Source organism: Eulemur rufifrons, chromosome 9, assembly GCF_041146395.1.
Source record: "Eulemur rufifrons isolate Redbay chromosome 9, OSU_ERuf_1, whole genome shotgun sequence".
NCBI classification, from domain to species: domain Eukaryota; kingdom Metazoa; phylum Chordata; class Mammalia; order Primates; family Lemuridae; genus Eulemur; species Eulemur rufifrons.
In genome coordinates this window covers 43,386,068-43,405,527 of record NC_090991.1, presented here as the reverse complement: position 1 = coordinate 43,405,527, position 19,460 = coordinate 43,386,068, and the positions used below count along the sequence as shown (strand labels likewise).

Sequence of the window (19,460 nt, the reverse complement as noted above, 5' to 3'; positions counted from 1 at the left end):
GGGGTGAACAGGGACTCACGGGGGCCCACTTCTGTTTAAACCTTTTGCTACATCACTGATGTGGGGACAGGGGAGGGGTGTCAGGTGGGCTTTTCACAAGTCATATAAGAATCTGAGGAGGAATCTTATGTAGTTGAAAACCTGAACCTTTAGAGGTGGCAGCAGTATATTGGGAGCGTGTCCTCGTCACACTCCCCGTTGCAGGAGGCGGCCTGGGGTTGCTCTTGGCGAGCACTGGACTAATCTGGAGTTCTCTGTTAGTTCACAGAGACCTGAAGCCCCACAACATCCTCCTCTCTATGCCCAATGCACACGGCAGGATCAAGGCCATGATCTCCGACTTTGGCCTCTGCAAGAAGCTGGCGGTGGGCAGGCACAGCTTCAGCCGCCGTTCTGGGGTGCCTGGCACGGAAGGCTGGATTGCTCCCGAGATGCTGAGTGAAGACTGCAAGGACAACCCTGTGAGTAATGGGCACAGACCTTTGAAAACAGTGGAACCAGCCTGTTGTAGCTGGTGTAAGAACCTTCACATTCCAGGCATGGGGGCGGGTGCACGTGTGGCTGGAGAATGACATCCCTTGAACCAAGAGCTGCCTTGTGAACTTTCCATATTGTCTCATGTTCCGATGAACGAAAGGTGCAAATGTGGGCAATTATCTATTCTTTTTCCTACTCTTCCAGTTACTTTTTTTTTTTTTTATAAAAACACTCAGTTGGTGCCAATCCAATCACTTCTATATTTTATTTTTTAATTTTTTTTAGAGACAGGGTCTCTGTCGCCTATGCTGGAGTGCAGTGGTAGGATCATTGCTCACTGCAGCCTTGACCTCCTGGGCTCAAGCAATCCTCCTGCCTCAGACTCCCAAGTAGCTGGGGCTATAGGCCACGCCTGCATGTCCAACTAATTTTCTTTTATTTTGTAAAGATGGGATCTTGCTATGTTGCCCAGGCTGGTCTCAAACTCCTGGCTTCAGGTGATCCTCCCGCTTTGGCCTCCAAAAGTGTGGGATTACAGGCATGAGCCACCGCACCCAGCCCCAATCTCTTTTTAACCCCTTTTTTATTTTGGGAAACTAGAAAATCAGGACTTGGATAAGGTAAACAAACTTCCAGTTTTCATTATTTTTGAAATTTGTTTTTGTTTTCCCAACTTTTTAACTTGAGGATCTTTAGACCTACAGAAAATGGAAAGAATGTTGTCACGAATACCTGTATACCTCCACCTGGAGGCAACATTTGTGAATACTTTTGCCACATTTGCTTTATCTTTACTTCTCTCTTACTGAACCATTTTAATATAAATAGCAGGCATCCCGGCCCTTCACCCGTAAATACTTTCACTGTAAATACTTCAGCACATGTCTCCGAAGAATAAGTACATTCTGCTTCCTAACCACCATATCATTGTCACACCTAATCACAACTGGTGCTGTTTCCATCAGATTGTCTAATAGTCAATCCATGTTCGAATGTCTCCAGTTATTCCCTAGATGCCTTTTATAGAGCTGGCTTTTGTGTGCCAGGACCCGGGCAGGTGTCTTGCACCACATTCGATTATATTAATATCTCTTTGAATTGACGGCAGTCTTCCCACCTACGTTGTTTCATGGTATTGACATTTTGAAGAGTCCAGGCAGTTGTTTATAGAATGCCCCATTCTGATTTGTTTGTTTCCTTATGACAGTGTTTAACATTCCTCTCTAGTCCTTGTGTTTCCTGGAAAGTAGAAGTTAGGCGCAGAGTTAAATGTTTTGGGCAAGAATAGAGCCCAGGTCACTACATCAGAAGGCAGGTGATGGCTGACTGTACCTTTGTTACTGTAGCCCTGTTAGCGACGCTGCCTGGGTCACCTGCCTTAGCTGATCCCCCCGCTGTCAAGGTGCATGTCCCGCTGGGTTGCTGGTCAGTGATGTTCAGGGCGCTGCCTGGGCACCGCGCGAGCGTCCTGTTTACCAGCCAAGTCATCACCAGGGGTCGGCACCTGCTGACCGTCCTTAGCTGACATTTTTCTATAAAGGGCTTTCTTTTTACTCTGTTTCTTTTTTTTTTTTTCTTAATCAGTGTGGACTCAAGGATTTTAAAAATAGTATTGTAATCACTTGTACTCCTTTTTATTTTTGTCCTTACTTTTGATCCTCAAAGTTGGCCAGCAGGAACCCCCCCACGCTGGCTTCTGCCTCCGTTTGCTGGGAGCCCACGCATGTTGGAGCCCCTGGCTCTCTCGCACAAGGTGTCGGGGGCTCCCCTTGTACTTGCCCCGATCCAAGCCTGGGTGGGCTCAGCCATCCTGAGCAATCAGACCTGGGAGATGCCCTCTTACCCACCTCACTGGGGACCAGTGGCCCGTCAGTTAATCACGAAAGTCAGTTACAGTGAAGAATCATACGGAAACACACATACACCTTACACATTTTATTTTAACTTAAAGCAAGTAATGCAATCCTTTAAGTCACAGTAATCTTTTGCTGTAGGTCAAGGTCTTTTCCTGAGAGTTGGGTCTGACTTATTGGAGTTCATTTTCTCTCTTGTATTAGCATACTCACATGCCACTGCTGTGGCTTCTAGGTTGAGACTTAGACATATCAAACACTTCCTAAGTGGGCTGAGAGCAGAATCCTCATTTAAACTCTTCACCTCCCAGGCCTCACAGTCTGATCTCCCCCCCGGAATGCCACGGCAGCCCTCGCAGCCACTCTCTCTTCGTGAGTCTTTCCAGAGATTCAGTTTGCCTCAACCTTTGTGGCACTTGTGTTCGACAGTTCATGGAATATTTAAATTACAAGAGCAAGTGTGGGAAGGAACATCACTGGGACCAGGCAGGCGAGAAAGGCGCCTGCTCATCGTAGTGTCATCCATGGGGACAGCACCGGCTGCAGAAAGTGCGGGGCGTGGGGGGGTCCCGTGAGAGGGGGAAGTGGCAGTGGGGGGAGAGCTCCAGCTGTGGCGGCCGCATTCCTCCCGTCCTGAGTCCTGAATCCGTCACCTGCCTGAGGGGAATTCTGATGAGGTGGAATACAGAGGACTAGGTTTGGGAGTTGAAAGACCTGAGTCTAGTCTTGGTTTGTCACTATCCAGCAGTGACCCTGGGCTTGTCATGGAACCTTTCTGTCCGTGTCCTCATCTGGAGATGGTGACGTTTGCTCCACTCGCCTCCCAGGGCTGCTGTGAGGCTGAATGAGCGTGCGGGTTGCTCAGGGCGTGTTTTCTCCGCGTGGAAGGCAGTGCCCCCCTCCCCGCCTCCCGCCCCGGTCGCCCATCACTGGACGCTCAGGTTGTCTGTGGGGAGTCTGAGAGGTGGAGCCTCACAGTGGGGACCCACGCCGTGCTCGGGAGCCCCCCCAGGAGGCGTGAGCTGGAAATCACGTGTGCACATTTCCCTGAGAGGAAGCTCATCCGTAGACACTGGGTGGTTTCATGGCATGAGCTAGAGGCGTTACCAGATAACGTCAAAAATGACCTCCTCAGAGACTTGTCACATGGTTTCTTTCTGGGGCTGTTTTGAACCAGAAACTGTTTCGTTCACTTATTAGCAAAGTTTTGATACTACTGTGTGCAGGCGCCATTCTCGGCTCTGGGGCAACAGAAGCCAACACACCGAGGCCTCTCACGTTGGGAGGGGAAGGAGCATCTGACGGCGGGGAGGCAGCTTTCCGGGGGCCAAGGGCTGTTTTCAGTAACCACTTTCACGTAATGATGCTTCCAGTCTTGACAACGGCCCCGTGAGGACCAGACCGTCACTGTCCTCATCTCACATGTGAGGAAGCCGAGGGCTTCCGGCTGGCAAGTGCAGGGCTGGCATCCAGGCAGGTGGCACCCAAGTCCACGTCCTCCACTGTGACCACTAACACCACTGGCGCTGCCGGGTGTCCATGCCGCTCTGGGCAGCTCACACCCGTCAGCTGACCCTTCCGAGACACCTGCTGGGAGCAGGAGCAGCAGCGACGCTCCCCACACCCTGGCTGCGAGGGAGGTGAGCGCCCTGCCCCAGGCCTCTCACACCCTGTGTCGCTTTGCAGACCTACACGGTGGACATCTTCTCTGCAGGCTGCGTCTTTTACTATGTGATCTCTGAGGGCAGCCACCCTTTCGGCAAGTCCCTGCAGCGGCAGGCCAACATCCTCCTGGGCGCCTACAGCCTCGACTGCTTCCACCCCGAGAAGCATGGTGAGTGGCTCCTCGCCACCTGCGTGGCCCTGCGGGATGGGGCTGGTGCTGCCTCTGCACCCCCAGAGGGCTGGCTAGGCTCATCCCTGGGGTCCCCTTCTAAAGCCAAGAAGCTCCAGAGTTCCTCCAGGTCACCAACTACCCGTGTGACTTGGGCAAGACCCCCTTTGAAGACTCCTGTTTTTCAGCTTGCGATGTGAGGGTTAAATAATCTCAGGTGCCTTCCTGCACTGGCATTTGGGAAGACAAATCGTCTGTGCTCCATCACTGGACTCCGTCGCGTGGGGCCCGTGGTCGGCAGGCGCGGCCTGTGCTGGACTGGGGACAGACGGTCTTTGTCCTCGCACTCCCAGTGTGGGTGCAGCAGGTCTTTCTTCCTGACTTCGGGTTTTCCTAGGTTGTAATTGGCCCACGACACCCCAGTGCTGCCTTTTAAAAACTAAAAACTAAATTATTGTTCTGCTTATGGGTTAATTTTCCTTATTCGTTGTAAAAAAAAAAAAAAAAAAACAGATTGGTATAAAGGCTCATGATCCCATCGTATGGTGATGAATGACGGCTAGTAATACGTTGGGGTGTGTGTCATTCCGATCATTATCTGGACAGTTTGCATCTTTTTACTAAAATGGGGTTCCACCGCGCATACTGTTTTGCAGCATGCTTGCTTTTCGGTGTCACCTTGACGCTCCGTGTGCCGATTCATGTGTAGCCACAGACTGCCCATAGCTCGTAGCCCGGCACACGCAGGCACAGTGGCGTATCTGCCCGAGCCTGATGCTGAGTATTTCCAGTCGCCCCTTCACACAGACTGTGCAGTGAGGACTCCCCTTGTTAGCTGAAGTTGTGTGTGTTTACTTGTCTTATTGGACTAAATTCCTGGTAGTAGAATCCTGAGTCAAAGGGTATGCAGATTTCCAAGGCCTTTGGTATTTTAGTGTGGCTTTGGGTTGGTGATAATAAGTTGCTTGTTTATTTTCCTCTGCAGAAGATGTCGTTGCGCGTGAACTAATAGAGAAAATGATCGCGATGGATCCACAGAAACGCCCCTCGGCGAAGCACGTGCTGAAACATCCGTTTTTCTGGAGCCTGGAGAGGCAGCTTCAGTTCTTTCAGGTAAAGGTGTCTGTTTTCTTTATTAAAAATCTTCGTTTAATGTTTTCCAAATCTTGAAAATGTAGAGAAGAACAAAGAATAAAACCAATGACCCATAATCCTATAACCAGGAGATGACCTGGTCGATGCTTTAATATATTTTCTTATATATGTAAAAGTAGAACTGGGATCAAACTATATATACAGTTTTGTGTACTGGATTTTTTTTACTGTACATAATATTTTAAGTATTTTTCATGCTAAAGTTCTAAAATTTTAATGACCGCCATTTCCTATGACACGGCCATCATTTTTAACTTTGCATTATGAAATTTCCAACCATACACAGAAGTGGGGTGAACAGTGTACTGTGCTCCCCTCACCCATCTCCAGGTGCAGCGAGCGAAGCCTCCGCCCGCCCCCCGACCCGGGTTATTTGGAAGCAAATCCCAGGTGTCATATAATTTCATTCAAATGTCATAAATTCAAATATTTCCTAAGATTGGATTTTTTTCTGTCATCTTTTACTCAGTCTTTGCCCAGATCTCATTTTGCTTAAAATAGATTTTACAATGTTAAATTGTAAGGTCAATGACTATGAATGCCTTTGGTGGTTTGACAGTTGCACGCCCTTGTGACATTGCCAGGCGGCTTTGTGGAGAGGCGATGTGTTTCTCAGAGTCTGCCGTGGTGTGAGTTGAGCATAACTCAGCCAAACGCCCCCTGCCCAGCACGCAGATCTGATAAATGGGTACGTGGGGCAGCATGTCTCCCCCTGGGTCTGGGCAGAGTGTGGCTCCGTGAACACTGTGATTCAGAGGTGACTGTCACACTGTCCTGGAGTCTGACTGGGGCCTCGGCTGTAGTGAAGCCCTTAGAATGTAAGCGCCTTGAGGGCAGGGGCATTTGACTGCTACATTCACTGCTGTGTCCCCGCTGCCTGGCCCACGGCGGGTGCTTGTAACCACGCAGGTGGATCAGGAGTGGGAGGGTCCGATGCTGTCTTCCGTGGCAGCGGTGGGCGTGTAGCACCAGGACTGACCACTGTGTTCCACGGGCCGTAGCATGAAAATTCTCATGTCTAGGTGTCTTTAAGGGACCAAACTACCCAGGTCATTTTGATGATGACAAAATATAGAACAAGAATAAAACTCACACAATGTGAATTTTACCGCTTCACCCCACCATGTGTTGGGATTTAAATGATTAGTATCTCCAAGTTGTGTGTCTTGGGAACACACCCGGCTGCCATCTGTGTTGGCTCTAACGGCTTTGCAGGTCAGAAACGTGTGTTCCCAATGTACCCAAGTTGACAGTCTCATCTCTCTGAGGCTTTTCTCTGGCAATCGCAAGTTAGGAGCTCGGCGAGTCTGGCTTCATCTTCATCGAAGAAAGAAAAGCCAATGGGTCCCCTAAAACCACTTCATGTTGATGTCTGTGGGAGTCACGACTCCCTGCGTCCCGTCTAGCGGCTTGTCTTACTGGTGAGGGCTCAGGATGCGTCCTGGCTCTCTCCTCATTACCAAAGTCGGACGCAGAGCAGGGCTGGAATCCCGGGCAGGGGCCTCCAGAGCCTGTACTTTGCCACCAGGTTTCATCTTCGAAAAGGCTGGTCTCATCTGCCGTTTCTAGCGTTCGAGGGAGGAGCGACACCCTCCGCCACACGGATTGAGCATCTCCTGCTCAGTGCGTAGGCAGAGCACAGGATGTGAATCAAAATTGAGCTTTGCTTTGCTTTTTTTTGTGGTTCATTGGTGAATACAGATGGCACAAGTGGCCCTGGAGACGCAGTACCCGTGTGCCTGTGAGATTCGGGTGATGTGTTCGTGGTCTACGCACAGGTGTGCACCTGGGACTCCTCTCTCTGTCCTGGAGAAGGTCTCTGTGGCCTGTCCCCAGGGAGCTGCAGGCACAGCTGCCCACAGGGGGAAGTCCACGGGCAGGGGGCAGGGTGCCTGCTGCCCGGCTCTGCCGCAGGCGCCAGCCTGGGCCTCCGGGGCCGTCAGTCTGTGATTCCCGTGCCGGTGACTGTTCTGTTCCTTACTGTGCGATCCCCCAGCTCACAGCGCCTCCCGACACTGACCGTCATCCCTCGCCCTTGTCCCCCTCAGGACGTGAGCGACCGGATAGAGAAGGAGCCGCTGGACGGCCCGATAGTGAAGCAGCTGGAACGCGGCGGCAGAGCCGTGGTGAAGCTGGACTGGCGGGAGAACATCACCGTCCCCCTCCAGACAGGTGACCGCGCTAGAGTCCGTGGGAGGAAACGTTTCAAAAGCATCAGCCGTTTCTAAAAAGCAAACACAGAAATGGCAGCTCCAGGCTGTCTGGGCTCCAAATACCACTAACTGGGTTTGAGGCTTTCTTGGGTGTGTCCTCTGGTTTGTTACACTGATGTTTCGTTTTTGTTCCTCAGAGCGACAGGCTAATGTCATGCTCCAGGTGGCCCTTTCCGATCTGGGTGTGATCACAGCAGAGTCCAGACTGACACACTCTCGGGTTCCATGGGGGCGGCTGCCCCGTGACCCTGAGCATGGCGTCGTGTCACCTTTTAGTCTACTTGCTTAATCTCCGGGACCCCAGGAATCTTTTTTTAAAATTTGTTTTTATATGAGCCAGGCACAGTGGCGCACTCCTGTAGTCCCAGCTGCTCAGCAGGCCAAGGCCGGGGGTCGCTGGAGCCTGGGAGTTCAAGGCTGCAGTGAGCTGTGATCACACCTGGGAACAGCCACCAGACCCCAATCTGGGCAGCACAGCGAGAACCCCATCTCGTAAAAAAAAAAAAAAAAAAAAAAAATTTGTTGGTTACTTGCTTAATCATTGCGTCCCTAATGTTTTTCTAGATCTGCGTAAATTCAGAACCTACAAGGGCGGCTCTGTCAGGGACCTGCTCCGCGCCATGAGAAATAAGGTAAAGGGCTCGCGAATACTGGGAGGGAGACCCCGTGGCCACAGCTTGGACCCGCGCCCCTTTCACCATTGTTTGTGGAGCCTTTTGTCCGCCCTGGAGTTCTGACCGTGCAGAGAGCCTGTGGCCTGAGGTGGCCTTGACAGATTGGAAGCTGTTCCTTCCCTGCCGTGGGTTTGCTCTTCAGGGACGTTGAGGTGCATGGTTGAGCTCTAAGGCAGCCTCTCTGGAGCCCGTGTCCTTCGTGGTCTCTTTGCTGACTTGCGGTGTCCTTTCCCTGCCTGGCGCGGTCCTTGTGCAAACACGCCTCCAACGGGGACCGTCAGGCCACCTTCCCACACAGGGCCTGGTCCCCAGGGGCTCGGGGCAGGGGGCACCACTTCTTCCCTGGGGGCCTGGGGTGCTCTTGCCCTGTGCTGTCCCCGAGCAGCCTTCACACAGGGCCTGCCCCCAGGCACAGAGGAGGCCGCAGGCCCGCTGGGACGACGCTGCAATTCCAGGCGAGTCTATTCCACTTGCAGTTGCCGGGCTCTCCCAGGTCCTGACCATGCCCTGCTGGCCCGGCCCCTCCAGGCGTGAAGCACCCCCTGCTCTCCCAGGCTTTGAGGCTCTTCTTAGATGAGGGGGCGCAGGCAAGAGGATGGCGTAGATTGTCACAGAAGCCTTTTTTTCCTTTTCTTTCCTGAAAACCATCCAACACTGACATCCTGTCTGCCTTGAATGACAAAAGGATGTTTTGCCAGCGTTTCCCGAGCTTTCTAACCCCTGACCCTCTGTCTGCAGAAGCACCACTACCGGGAGCTCCCCGACGAGGTGCGGGAGACGCTGGGCTCCCTCCCAGATGACTTCGTGTGCTACTTCACGTCGCGCTTCCCCCACCTCCTCTTGCACACCTACCGGGCCATGGAGCTGTGCGGCCACGAGAGACTCTTCCAGCCCTACTACTCCCAGGAGCCCCCGGAGCCCCAGCCCCCCGTGACCCCAGACACCCACTGAGCCAGGGCGGCCCCAGCTGTGACCGAGGGCCTGGTCGCCACAGTCCAGAGCTTGGCTCCTCCCGGCTTCACAGGGAGACCAGGCTTCCCAAACCAAGTGCCTTGAGCTGCCCGCTCTGCAGCCAGCGGAGGATAACGCTGACCCCAGGAGGAGGGAGAGGCAGCCCCTCGTGCCCTGCAGGGAGCTGGGAGGATGTCGCCCTGGAAGCCTCACAGTCGGGCGCCTGCCAAGGAGGGTCCCAGAGACAGCGAGAGGAGCACCCGCCGACCTTCTTCTGGATAAACTTGCTTCAGACTTAGCATTTCTTTTTAAAATTCCTGCTTGATGTCAGTCAGTGGGCCTTTCAGGAAGGGAGAGGAGGGAATCCTGAGTTCTGCCTGCATGCTTGGACCAGCAGTGCAGCCTCTGCTAGAAGCAGGACTCGGGGGGCGAGGGGTGCAGGAAAGAGAAAGGTGTCCCAAAGGTGTGGTCCTGGGGTAGGAGGTACCTCACTGATCACAGACGTGCCCCAGGTCGCCCAGGGCACTGATAACCAGTGTTTCCGCAGAGGCAGCGAGAGCCATGAGCTTGGGATGTGACGTCAGGGACAGGTCAGCGGTGCATGCTGCAGGGGAGGTCATGTCTGCAGGGCTCTCGGGAACAAAGAGGATGCTCTGCTCTGGAGGCAGTGGTGGCCCAGCGTGCTGGTGGCCTAAACAGTGGCCTGTGCATTGTCCTGGGCCAGTTGGGGGCATTCAGGAACATTTGGGGCAAGAAGTGAAGCATTCCCTGGCCATCGAGGAGGGCAGCTAAGACCCATACAGGGACAGGCCTTCAGGACCCGGGGGAGCAGCTGAATGGGGCCCTCCAGTTGCCTGGAGAGAGCCCTGAGCCAGATGTGGGTGCCGAGGCTCCTGCGTCCCTTAGGCCAGCAGAACAGGAGACACGTGGTCAGTCAGGCCAGGGGGTGGAAAGCCAAGGCCAAGGTCACTGTGTGCTTCATGGGCCAGCTTTTTGTTTTTCTTGGCAGATTTTAATAACTATATTTTGATCATACTGTAGAATACTACATTAGCATAAGTAAGCTATACCTAAAGCTTACTCGCAAAGAAGAAAAGTAAGATGTGTAGTACATCTTCTATCTTGTGTGGTACCAAAAATCGCCATCCCCTCAAAAAAGTGTTCATGTTTAGAACATTCTTTAATGATGAAGAGTAAAACATTATAGCAACACTATATGTCAGTACCATGTTATTTTTTTCCCTAAAATTAATATAATTTTTAACTTTAGTTTGAGTCAAAAATCCCTCTGTCTTTTCTCTCCCGAGAGCCTTAGAGGTTAAAACGCAATCGGGGTACCACGTAAGGAAACGCTGTCTGTGTCCTTCCTCCTGCCGGGGAGGGGTCATTGCGGTTCGGTCCTGCCGCAAACTCAGAGACTCCGTTCAGTATTAAGAATGGAATTGTCGGATTTTACTCACTGACAGAGAAATCACTGTTTCTTCTTCTTGTAAGATGTTTTCTAGTTGTGTGTGCGTCAGAGCCACTCAGCAAAAGCTCTTTCTCTGCCTTTGCAGAATTCCTACATCCTTAAACCTCATCCGTTACCTCATTCAGCCTTGGAACCTCGGCCCCCCAGGGCGGCATCCTCGGCGTCCTCCTGCAGGCCGTCCGTGTCTCCGAACACGCCAGACCGTGTTTTCTCCTCTGGTGCCCACGCCAGGGCCTGCCTGGGACAGCACTGTCCCCACGGCTGCAGGGAGCTTTGCCGCGGGCTGGGTGGCAGTGGCCCCAGAGAGAATCCGAAGGCAGGGAAGGTGCCCGGAGTGATTTAACAGGACTGCCTAGGGGACTGCCCTCACCTTGGGGTACCCAGATGATTTCTAAGTGGCCCAATTTTGTGTCATCTTCATTTTAGCCTGACTTGCCTTGAGACAACTTTTTCAAATGCCCTTTATTCGAGCACTTACTCTGTGGAGCTAGGCAGGAGCCCAGTTACCCGTCAGTCCTCCAGGTGATTGTCGGAAGAGGTCTCGTGGGGGCAGCCTCTGGCGTAGCCAGCCCCAGCTCTAGGGCTCTGGTTTCTGTGGCGCTCGGCGGGTTGTCGTGCGGCTTCAGGCGGGGACAGCTCTGCAGCACTGCGGGTTGTGTTGCGGCCGAGCTGTTGGATTCTGCAATTCCTGGAGGGCTGTTTCGCTTTTTGGAAGTACTGTACACTGTATTCATCTTTAAGTGCGACTTAGTTGCATCTGTTAGGGATCCAAAGGACGCTCTAATTTATTTAAATCGTGTCTTAAAGCTGCCATTGAACCTCTCTCTGGCACACATGCCAGAATTTCTCTTACTGCTTCTTGAGTCTTTTGCATTTCAGTTTTTGAAGGGCTCAACGTGTCATTAGGCACCAAAGCATTTGCACTTTGGGGAGCATCGGTATTACTTGGTAAGTCCTTCAGCCATCCAGTGACTGAAATATTCAATCCTGGGTGCAAACATGTCCCCTCCCTCCCTGCTTGCCGTCATTGCAGGAGTTGCCGGAGGTTCTTTCCAATGGGTCGTCGCTCTGATCAGTTACAGGTAGATGTTGTTTTGGAAGATCTACAGGTTAGTGGATCTGGCAAAGTATTCCCGCCAATTCCAGGAGAAAGGTCCTTATCAGAGGTGACCCTGACCCTTCGGTGAGGTTTTGTGTGATTCCGTCATCGTTGGCGATTCTTTCTTGCTGCAGTAGAAGATCCGCTGGCTGCGAATCTAGCCTCTCGACAGACGCGGGGGCTTCGGGTTGTAGGACTTTGTCCTCTTGGCTCCTTTCTGTCTGGAAGTTGGACTTTGGCCAGGTTTGGTTCTCCCAAGACTGTCCCATTCTCCATCTGTTCACTGGACCCTCAGCCTTGGAAGGTGGCTGGCGCTGCTTTTGCAGCCTCTGTGCTGGGGGAGAAAACTCAATCTCTCAGTCTCCTCTTAGCTTCCTCTCTCTGCTGCTTTGGCTTCTGAAATTGCTTCTCTTTGTGTCTCCCGCCATGTCTTTTCCTTGCCCTTTCCCTTGCCATCCTGGTGTAGTCATTCCAGTTGACTGTGACCTGGCGTTGGCTTCTGGAAGAACGTCCTCAGGTGTCCTGTCCGGGGGCAGGGGCAGAAATTCTGCCATCCGGGTTGGGCCATTGTCTTACACCAAAGTATCTACTGTCATCCTCTGCTTTTTCTTTATGAAACGGTGATTTCTCCTGAGTGACTCTGCTTCTGACTTGTGAATTGGCACTTAAGTCCTTTCTGTATCCAGTGGAAAACCACAAAGATCGCATCGCAATGAGCCTCGCCCTGGCGCAGCCTTAACCGACACTTTCAGCCAAAGCCCCCACCTACTCGCCCCTCCGAGTGCTCTGCGATTGGCGGATACAGTATTCCTTTTCAGTGTCCCTAAAGCTGTGACGGGGGAGTCCCCACTTACCTAGAAAGCATTACCAGTCAACCACGTGGCATTCTCAGAGGCAAACCTTGTGTAGTGTTCTTTCTGCAATGACCTATTTATTTAACCTATTTATATTTATTTAATTTTTACTCTGAACTGTATCCCGTTACAATTGCACTTGCTTAAAGCACATCAGATTTGTTTTGGACAACACCCCTGACCATTTCAAAACTGGAAAAGAAAAAGTTATACTGTATCCTTCCGTGGGATGGACGCTTTACAGTACTCTTGTCTTTAAAGGGTAAATAATTTGGTCGGGGTAAAATGTTAATTTTTAGGTGATTTTTAAAAAAAATATTCTGTGCCATTGTGTCTTCTCTGTGGATGGTTAATTGTTTCACTGGTATGTGTTAATTGTATGATACAATCCTCTTTGTGCAACCCAAAATCCTCTTTTTAGCTTTATATTTTATAAACTGCCAGATTGTACAACTTTTATGTGTATTTTTAAAGCTTGATGTGAGGGTCATTATCTAAGTTAAACAGCCTATTTTTGTACCTCCTGTACAGTTTTATAATTCTGCTGATTGATGGCATCTTATGTTGAGCCAACCACAATAAAGGTAGTTTTAGATTTGGGAGTCAGTTTCTTTTCCTGAAGACTCGAACACACGCTCAGGTGAGGGGGTGTCTTGCCTCTTCTTGGGGGGCAGGGCCTGGATGGCGAGGCCTGAGTGCTGGCCCTGCCGGCGGGAGCTCAGGGGTCCTAGTGTCCACGGCAGGGTCTGGGGGCTGGGACATCCTCCTTGGCAGCTGTTTGTGGGAAAAGCTCCTTTGAAACATTGCAGGAAGTTCCCGAAAGTATTGATTTGGGCTGAATTCCAGGAAGGTGGTCAGCTGGGACAGGCATGCCACAAGGTGAGAATTAGGTTCCAAAGCAGAGTTTGGGACACGTGAACGATGAGCAGGATACTGGACCAAGAAACCCAGAAAGTGAGAACAAGTACAAGGTCGCTTGGCCAGCGAAGTGCAGGGAGGGCCCCACCAGAGCAGTCAGCAGCTCATGGATGGGCCCAGTGACATCTGCCTGGAAGTAGGACCCTCCCACACGCCACTCCCTGCCTTCCCCGACCTTCCCTGGAGCAGTGAGGTGAGGATCCTCCTGCCCCTGCGCCCAGGACAGGGCTGCTCACAAAGGGAGGCCTCAGGGGCCCACCCATCCCGGGATAGCTCAGCAGGGACTGTGTCAAGGCCAGGCTCCTTCCCTCTGAAGCTCTGCCTGCCACCATTCTGCCCCCTGGTGCCTCGGGGCACCAGGAGCGACACGGACCTTTGGACACACCTCCGAGGTCTCTGGAGTGTGGGGTCTTGGACACAGCCAAATCTGGGGGCAAATGAGGGGCTGCAGGATGTTGTTGGCCATTTCACTGCACATGGCAGCTCCTTCTGAATCTGCCAGTGACAGTGCAATTGCAATGAATGTGATCGACCTACTGCAGCCCGGCTGCCCTGGGAATAGGGCTGTCAGCCTTTTATGATAGCCTGGGGTGGCAGGACGCTTGCTCACCTTGGCCGCTAGAGGGCGCCCTAGACAGCCCCCTGTTCCTCCTGAGCCCCGAGTTTTTAGAGTGTCCAGCCCCGGGTGACCAGCCTGGATAGTGCTCCTCCTCCCCACTCCCCGGGGGGCTTTGATGAGATGAAATCCAGACGAAAGAAGGCGAGGGGCCTGGTTTCACAAACAGCTCAATTCCTTCATTAGCTGGGAGCCGTCTAAGTAACGAGTATTCACAAACTTGTCTCGTGCAAGGATTAGCACAAAACATAATATGAACAGCCTCCTCCCTGGCCAGCGGGAATGACCTTGGGGCCTCATGTTCAGTGGATCCATGCCATAGTCAGTACACGTACTGGGGTGTCCCTGAGCACAACCTACAAGGACACGGGCGTGTATAGACACCAACTGTAACAATAACCACAAACTTTGTTGAGTGTTTACAAATCATCACATTTGTAAACACAGTGTTTTACAGATCATCACATTTATTCGTCCCAGAAGCCCTTCGAGGGGGGCTCTGAGGTGGGCGAGAGGGACTCTCTAGTGTAAAGGCTCAGGTATGGGACCCCAACGGCCTGGATTTTAATCTCCACCCAGCTTCTTGCTGGCTGTGTGCCTACTCAACCACTGCTCACCAGCTAGTCACTCAGGCCTCAGTTTCTTCATCTGCAAAAGGGGGATAACAATAGTATCTCCTCATAGGGCTGTAGTGAGGACAAGACACGGTGACACCTGTAAAGTGCTTAGAACAGCGGTTGCCTACATAGTAAGCATGACAGAAATGTTGGCTATTATTACCCCCATATTGCGGAGAAGCAAACTGAAGCTCAGAGAGGTTAAGCAACTCGCCCAAGGTCACACAGGCAGCAAGGGGCCGAGCAGAGATTTAGATACAGGTCCTTGTAACTTCACCCTCTCAGGCTGCGCTCACAGTCTCTGTTCATCAGTCTGCAGGTCAGCACGCCTTCTCTGGCCCTGGCAGCATTTCTGCTTATACCTCGGGTTTCTACTTGTAGTTGCGATTAGCAGGACACCATTCAAATTGAGAGCACACTCTCATTCTGCTAAGCAGTGTGGTCCCCAGATCAGCAGCATGAGTACCGCCTGGGAACTTGTTCGAAATGCTAATTCTCAGGCCTCCCCCCAGACTCACGGAATTAGAACTCCGGCGCTGGGGTCCAGCCTCCAGAGAGGCTGCTGCACCCTCACATTTGAGAACCCTCGCTATAAAACACGTCTCATGAAACCAAGCGGCAAGACCTTGGCAGTTCAAACAGAATGATTCAGAAACTTAGCAGAGAAGAAAAGGAAACAAACTATAAAAAAGGCACCGGCATTCGAATGTTTATAGCAGCACAATTCACAATTGCAATGACGTGGAAACAACCCAAGTGCCCATCAATACATGAGTGGATTAATAAAATGTGGTGTATGTACACCATGGAGTATTAGCCTCAAAAAACAATAGTGATCTAGCACCTCTTATATTATCCTGGATGGAACTGGAGACCATTCTTCTAGGTGAAGTATCCCAAGAATGGAAAAATAAGCACCACATGTACTCACCATTAAACTGATATTAACTGATCAACACTTAAGTGCACATATAGTAACAACATTCATCAGGTGTTGGGCAGATGGGAGGGGGAGGAGGGGACAGGTGAAATCACACCTAATGGGTACAATGCACACTATCTAGGTGATGGGCACATTTATAACTTTGACTCAAACAGTACAAAAGCAATTTATGTAATCAAAACGTTTGTACCCCTGTAATATTCTGAAATTTAAAAAAAAAAAAAGGAAGAAAGAAAGAAAAGGAAACAGACGCGGAAAGTGATCTGCCCAGAAGCCACAAAGTTGGGGGAGGAGTTTTGTGGACGGGGGTGTTTGGCTCAAATGATGCTCAGGGAAGTACGGAAGGGAGGCTCGACCTGGCTGCGTGGCAGAACAGCAGGACTGTGTGTGCGGCTTTCAAAGTGGGCGCACAGGGTTATAATCTGACAGTTCTGGGTGGGCTTAGCACCTGCATTGCTAAAAGCTGCACAGACGGGTCTGCCCTGCTGTCAAGAATGGGCGCCCTGGGCCCTATCGGAGAGGGCCGTGGGGGCTGCACGGTCTGGCTGCAGTTAAGCATTGGCATCCACGTGGAGATGATACTGTTCGCAATCCCAGAGAAGACCCCCTCCCTTCGGAAGAGGGATGCCCTTAGCCTTTCCTCTCCCACTCTGACTGTTGGTCGTTTGTGAATGACCTCATTATGGGCCCTCTCCTCTCTGCCCACAGCAGACCCCTGAGGATCCCAAATCCCTCAAACCAGACCGTGCCTCTGGGCCTTTCTGCTTCCCCGCCCTTTGTGCTGGTTCTCAACATTGTGCACATTAGAATCACCTGGAGGGCTTAAAAAAAATATACACACACCCATCCATCTACGTACTACACATATGCACACACAATATGCAACTATTGCAATATGCAATATTTGAGACATACTAAGAATACGGTTGTCCCTCTTGGTATATGCGGGGTATTGGTTCCAGGACCCCGGTGATACCCAAATCTGCTCACACTCAAGTCTAGCAGTCTGCCCGCAGGAACGCTGTGAGGGAAGTCAGCCCTCTGTACATGTGCTCGCGTTTTGCATCCCTCAAATACTGTATTTTTTATCCACATTTGGTTGAAAACAATCTGTGTATAAGTGGAGCATCGAAGCTCAAACCTGTGTTGTTCAAGGGTCAATTGTAATTGATCTGAAATTCAAATTTCACTGGGTGTCATGTCTTTTAGAATTTAGAGATAATGCTGGTGACAGGACTAGACCCCAGAGACAGGGGACTGCCCAGTGAGGGCCACTGTAATTCCAGGACCGAGCACACAGCCTGAGCCCCCTGCCTCATTGTGCCCCTGTCCCCAAGGAGTCTCAGGTCCCCAATGCTGTGCTCAGCCAGCAGGGGGCAGCCTCCCCCCACCCCAGACCAGGATTAGTGGACTCGATTAGTGATTAGAAGACTCGATGTCGGGGAGCCATGGGGGCAGCAGGGGCTCTTCCTCAGAGTCCACAGTCTCCTTCCACAAATGACCCCAACCCCGCTGCGGTCCATCTTTACTCCCCGGGCCGTGGAGTGTCCCACTGCCGTGAGAGGCTGTCTCTGACAAAATGCAGCAAGTCTGGGTTATGAAGGAACAGTTCGTCGGGCACAACCGTCAACAGTGAGCTGCGTACACACTCGTGTTTACGTTTTCCTCAGTACAGCAACTTGGCTCTCGACAGCTAACAATTAGAAAAGCAATTGTCAAAACGCCAAATGACTTCTTCCTTGAGCTTGGACCCAAATATGAACGTGTTTTGAGATGTTCTCAAAACACGGATACTATTTCACCCACCCTCTTGTCATGAAGACGCAGCACTGAATTAAGCCATCAGTGCCAGAGCCAGTCCAGGCAATGCGTGATTTTATTCTGGAACATTCCTTTATTGCCTGGTTACGTCACTCTGAGTTAACTTGCACCAACAGGTGCCGGAGACTCTTACTCTGGATTCTGGGTGCACGTGGCAAACTGGCTGAAACCAGCTGAAACTGGCTTAGGCAAAAGGGGCAAAAGGATTGGCTCTTGGGAATCACCTGTGGGAACAGCCCTCGGCTCCACCTCCCTTCTTCCCTGTGCACTTTGACCTCCTTCTCTCCTCCCTAGTCAACGGGGCGGGCAGGCCTCGGGCTGTGCTGTGAGTTCTGCAAGGAGACAGGAAAAGATACTCTTTCCCCAAATTGTTCAAAACAAACCAAAACCGAAATCCGAAGGTAGGGTACCATGACACCAACCTTGGACCAATCATTTGGCCAGGAGGGTGGGGTCCAGTAGGATGATGCAAGCTCCCCAGAAAACCCGTCTGAACTAGGGAAAGGGGGGTTGTCTCCAAACAATGGCAAATCCGGATGTAACTAACTCCTGGAGAAATTTCATGAATGGGACATCCACTCTAATTTGTGTCTATGACAGATGCCACCAAAACAATAAAGTCACGTGGGCCCCTGAAAGACTCCTTCCCACACACAGCACTGCGTTGGCTCGGCTTTGCCGAGTACGACAGAGAGATGCCAAAAGGAACTGCTGTGAACACGCAGAAATTGCACGAGAGTCGGCCGGCCCTCAGCATTCGCGGCCTTGACTGTCCTGTTGGTCCCTGACATGACCTAATTCGTGACTTCGATAGGCCAGAAGTTTCAAGGGTCTGTGCTGTGAGGCTGGCCTGTGGCGCAAGATCCTTTCTCGAGGCGGAGACTTGCTGGCCGCCCGGCTCCCACCTCTGCGCCCAGCTTCCATGCTTTCCGCTCAGTTGTACGATGTCACTCTGCCAGAGTGATTTCTCAAAAACTGCTGGGTGAGGCAGCAGATCCGATGAGCTCCGAGAAAGTGATGGCTCTTAGTCGCTAATAGAAGGTTTTCGTGGAGCCGCAGGTCGGAGCAGGGAAGACTCAGTTCCGAGATGCTCATGGAGCAGCGGGCCAGGAGGGGGCTCATCCTGGTGCTAAAGAACCTGCAAGGGGGGTTCCCTCTGTTGCTCTCGGCACAGAAAGGCAATTACGGAGACAACGAGGATTGTCAGGGGAGAAAGGAGATTTATCGCAGAGGATGCGTCGTCCAGGAGGTGGGAGGAACGGCCTGCCTCAACCCGCCTCCCTGACCAACGTGGTCAGGGGTGTTTCTAGAGGTGAAACGAATAATGCACATAGTGAGTGATGTGCACACGTTTGCAGTGGAGCGCAGGCCATGCAAGCACCGTGAGAAATCATGCTAGCACATCCGTCACATGATAAAACGATGGTGGATGAGTCCCTCCCAGGGTGGAGGCTTTAGCAGTATAATAAGCTAGAGGTTAATTTTGGTCATTCTTTCACTTTTGTGCACAGGAAGGATGTGGCGAGTAGCTTGTTCAGTGGGTCCTTGGGCACAATCTGCGGTAGGGTGTCACTTATCCTGTCGTCCGTGGACAGCCTTACACCTACAAGTGTAACAAGGCCTTGTAGTTGTCTCGTGGCTGCAAGGAGGCTCTGCCATTTCTGGGGAAAAAGAACAACTCAAAAGAGAATGGATCAGTGAAATAGAAAGTGACAAAGTTCTCGTCAGCAAATCTTACTGGCTGGGAACCCGAAACGTACGAGAACTATAAAAAAGCGTTTTTGTTCGTGGAGCCGGTTGCACTGAGACTGCCTCGTTCATCAGGGGCCCCAGCGAGTGCAGAAACTCCACATCAAAAGAGGTAGTCGAGGAGAACGAAACGGCAGGGCCTCAAAAAAGTAAGCCCAGAATTACCATATGATCCAGCAATCCCACTTCTGGGCACGTTCCCCAGAGAACGGAAA

The 19,460-nt window shown here is 51.7% G+C and overlaps 1 protein-coding gene across 1 annotated transcript in view; it reads left to right on the top strand.

Moving 5' to 3' along the window:
- The window catches only part of ERN1 (endoplasmic reticulum to nucleus signaling 1), a 79,171-nt gene extending 66,001 nt beyond the window's left edge, over positions 1-13,170 (top strand). Inside the window, exons 17-22 of the mRNA XM_069482778.1 lie at positions 262-461; positions 4,017-4,164; positions 5,150-5,277; positions 7,368-7,491; positions 8,097-8,164; positions 8,945-13,170. Coding sequence (XP_069338879.1) covers positions 262-461; positions 4,017-4,164; positions 5,150-5,277; positions 7,368-7,491; positions 8,097-8,164; positions 8,945-9,157 — 881 coding nt within the window. The 3' untranslated portion in view covers positions 9,158-13,170. The remainder of the gene's footprint in view (positions 1-261; positions 462-4,016; positions 4,165-5,149; positions 5,278-7,367; positions 7,492-8,096; positions 8,165-8,944) is intronic.
- Positions 13,171-19,460: the final 6,290 nt, after the last annotated feature.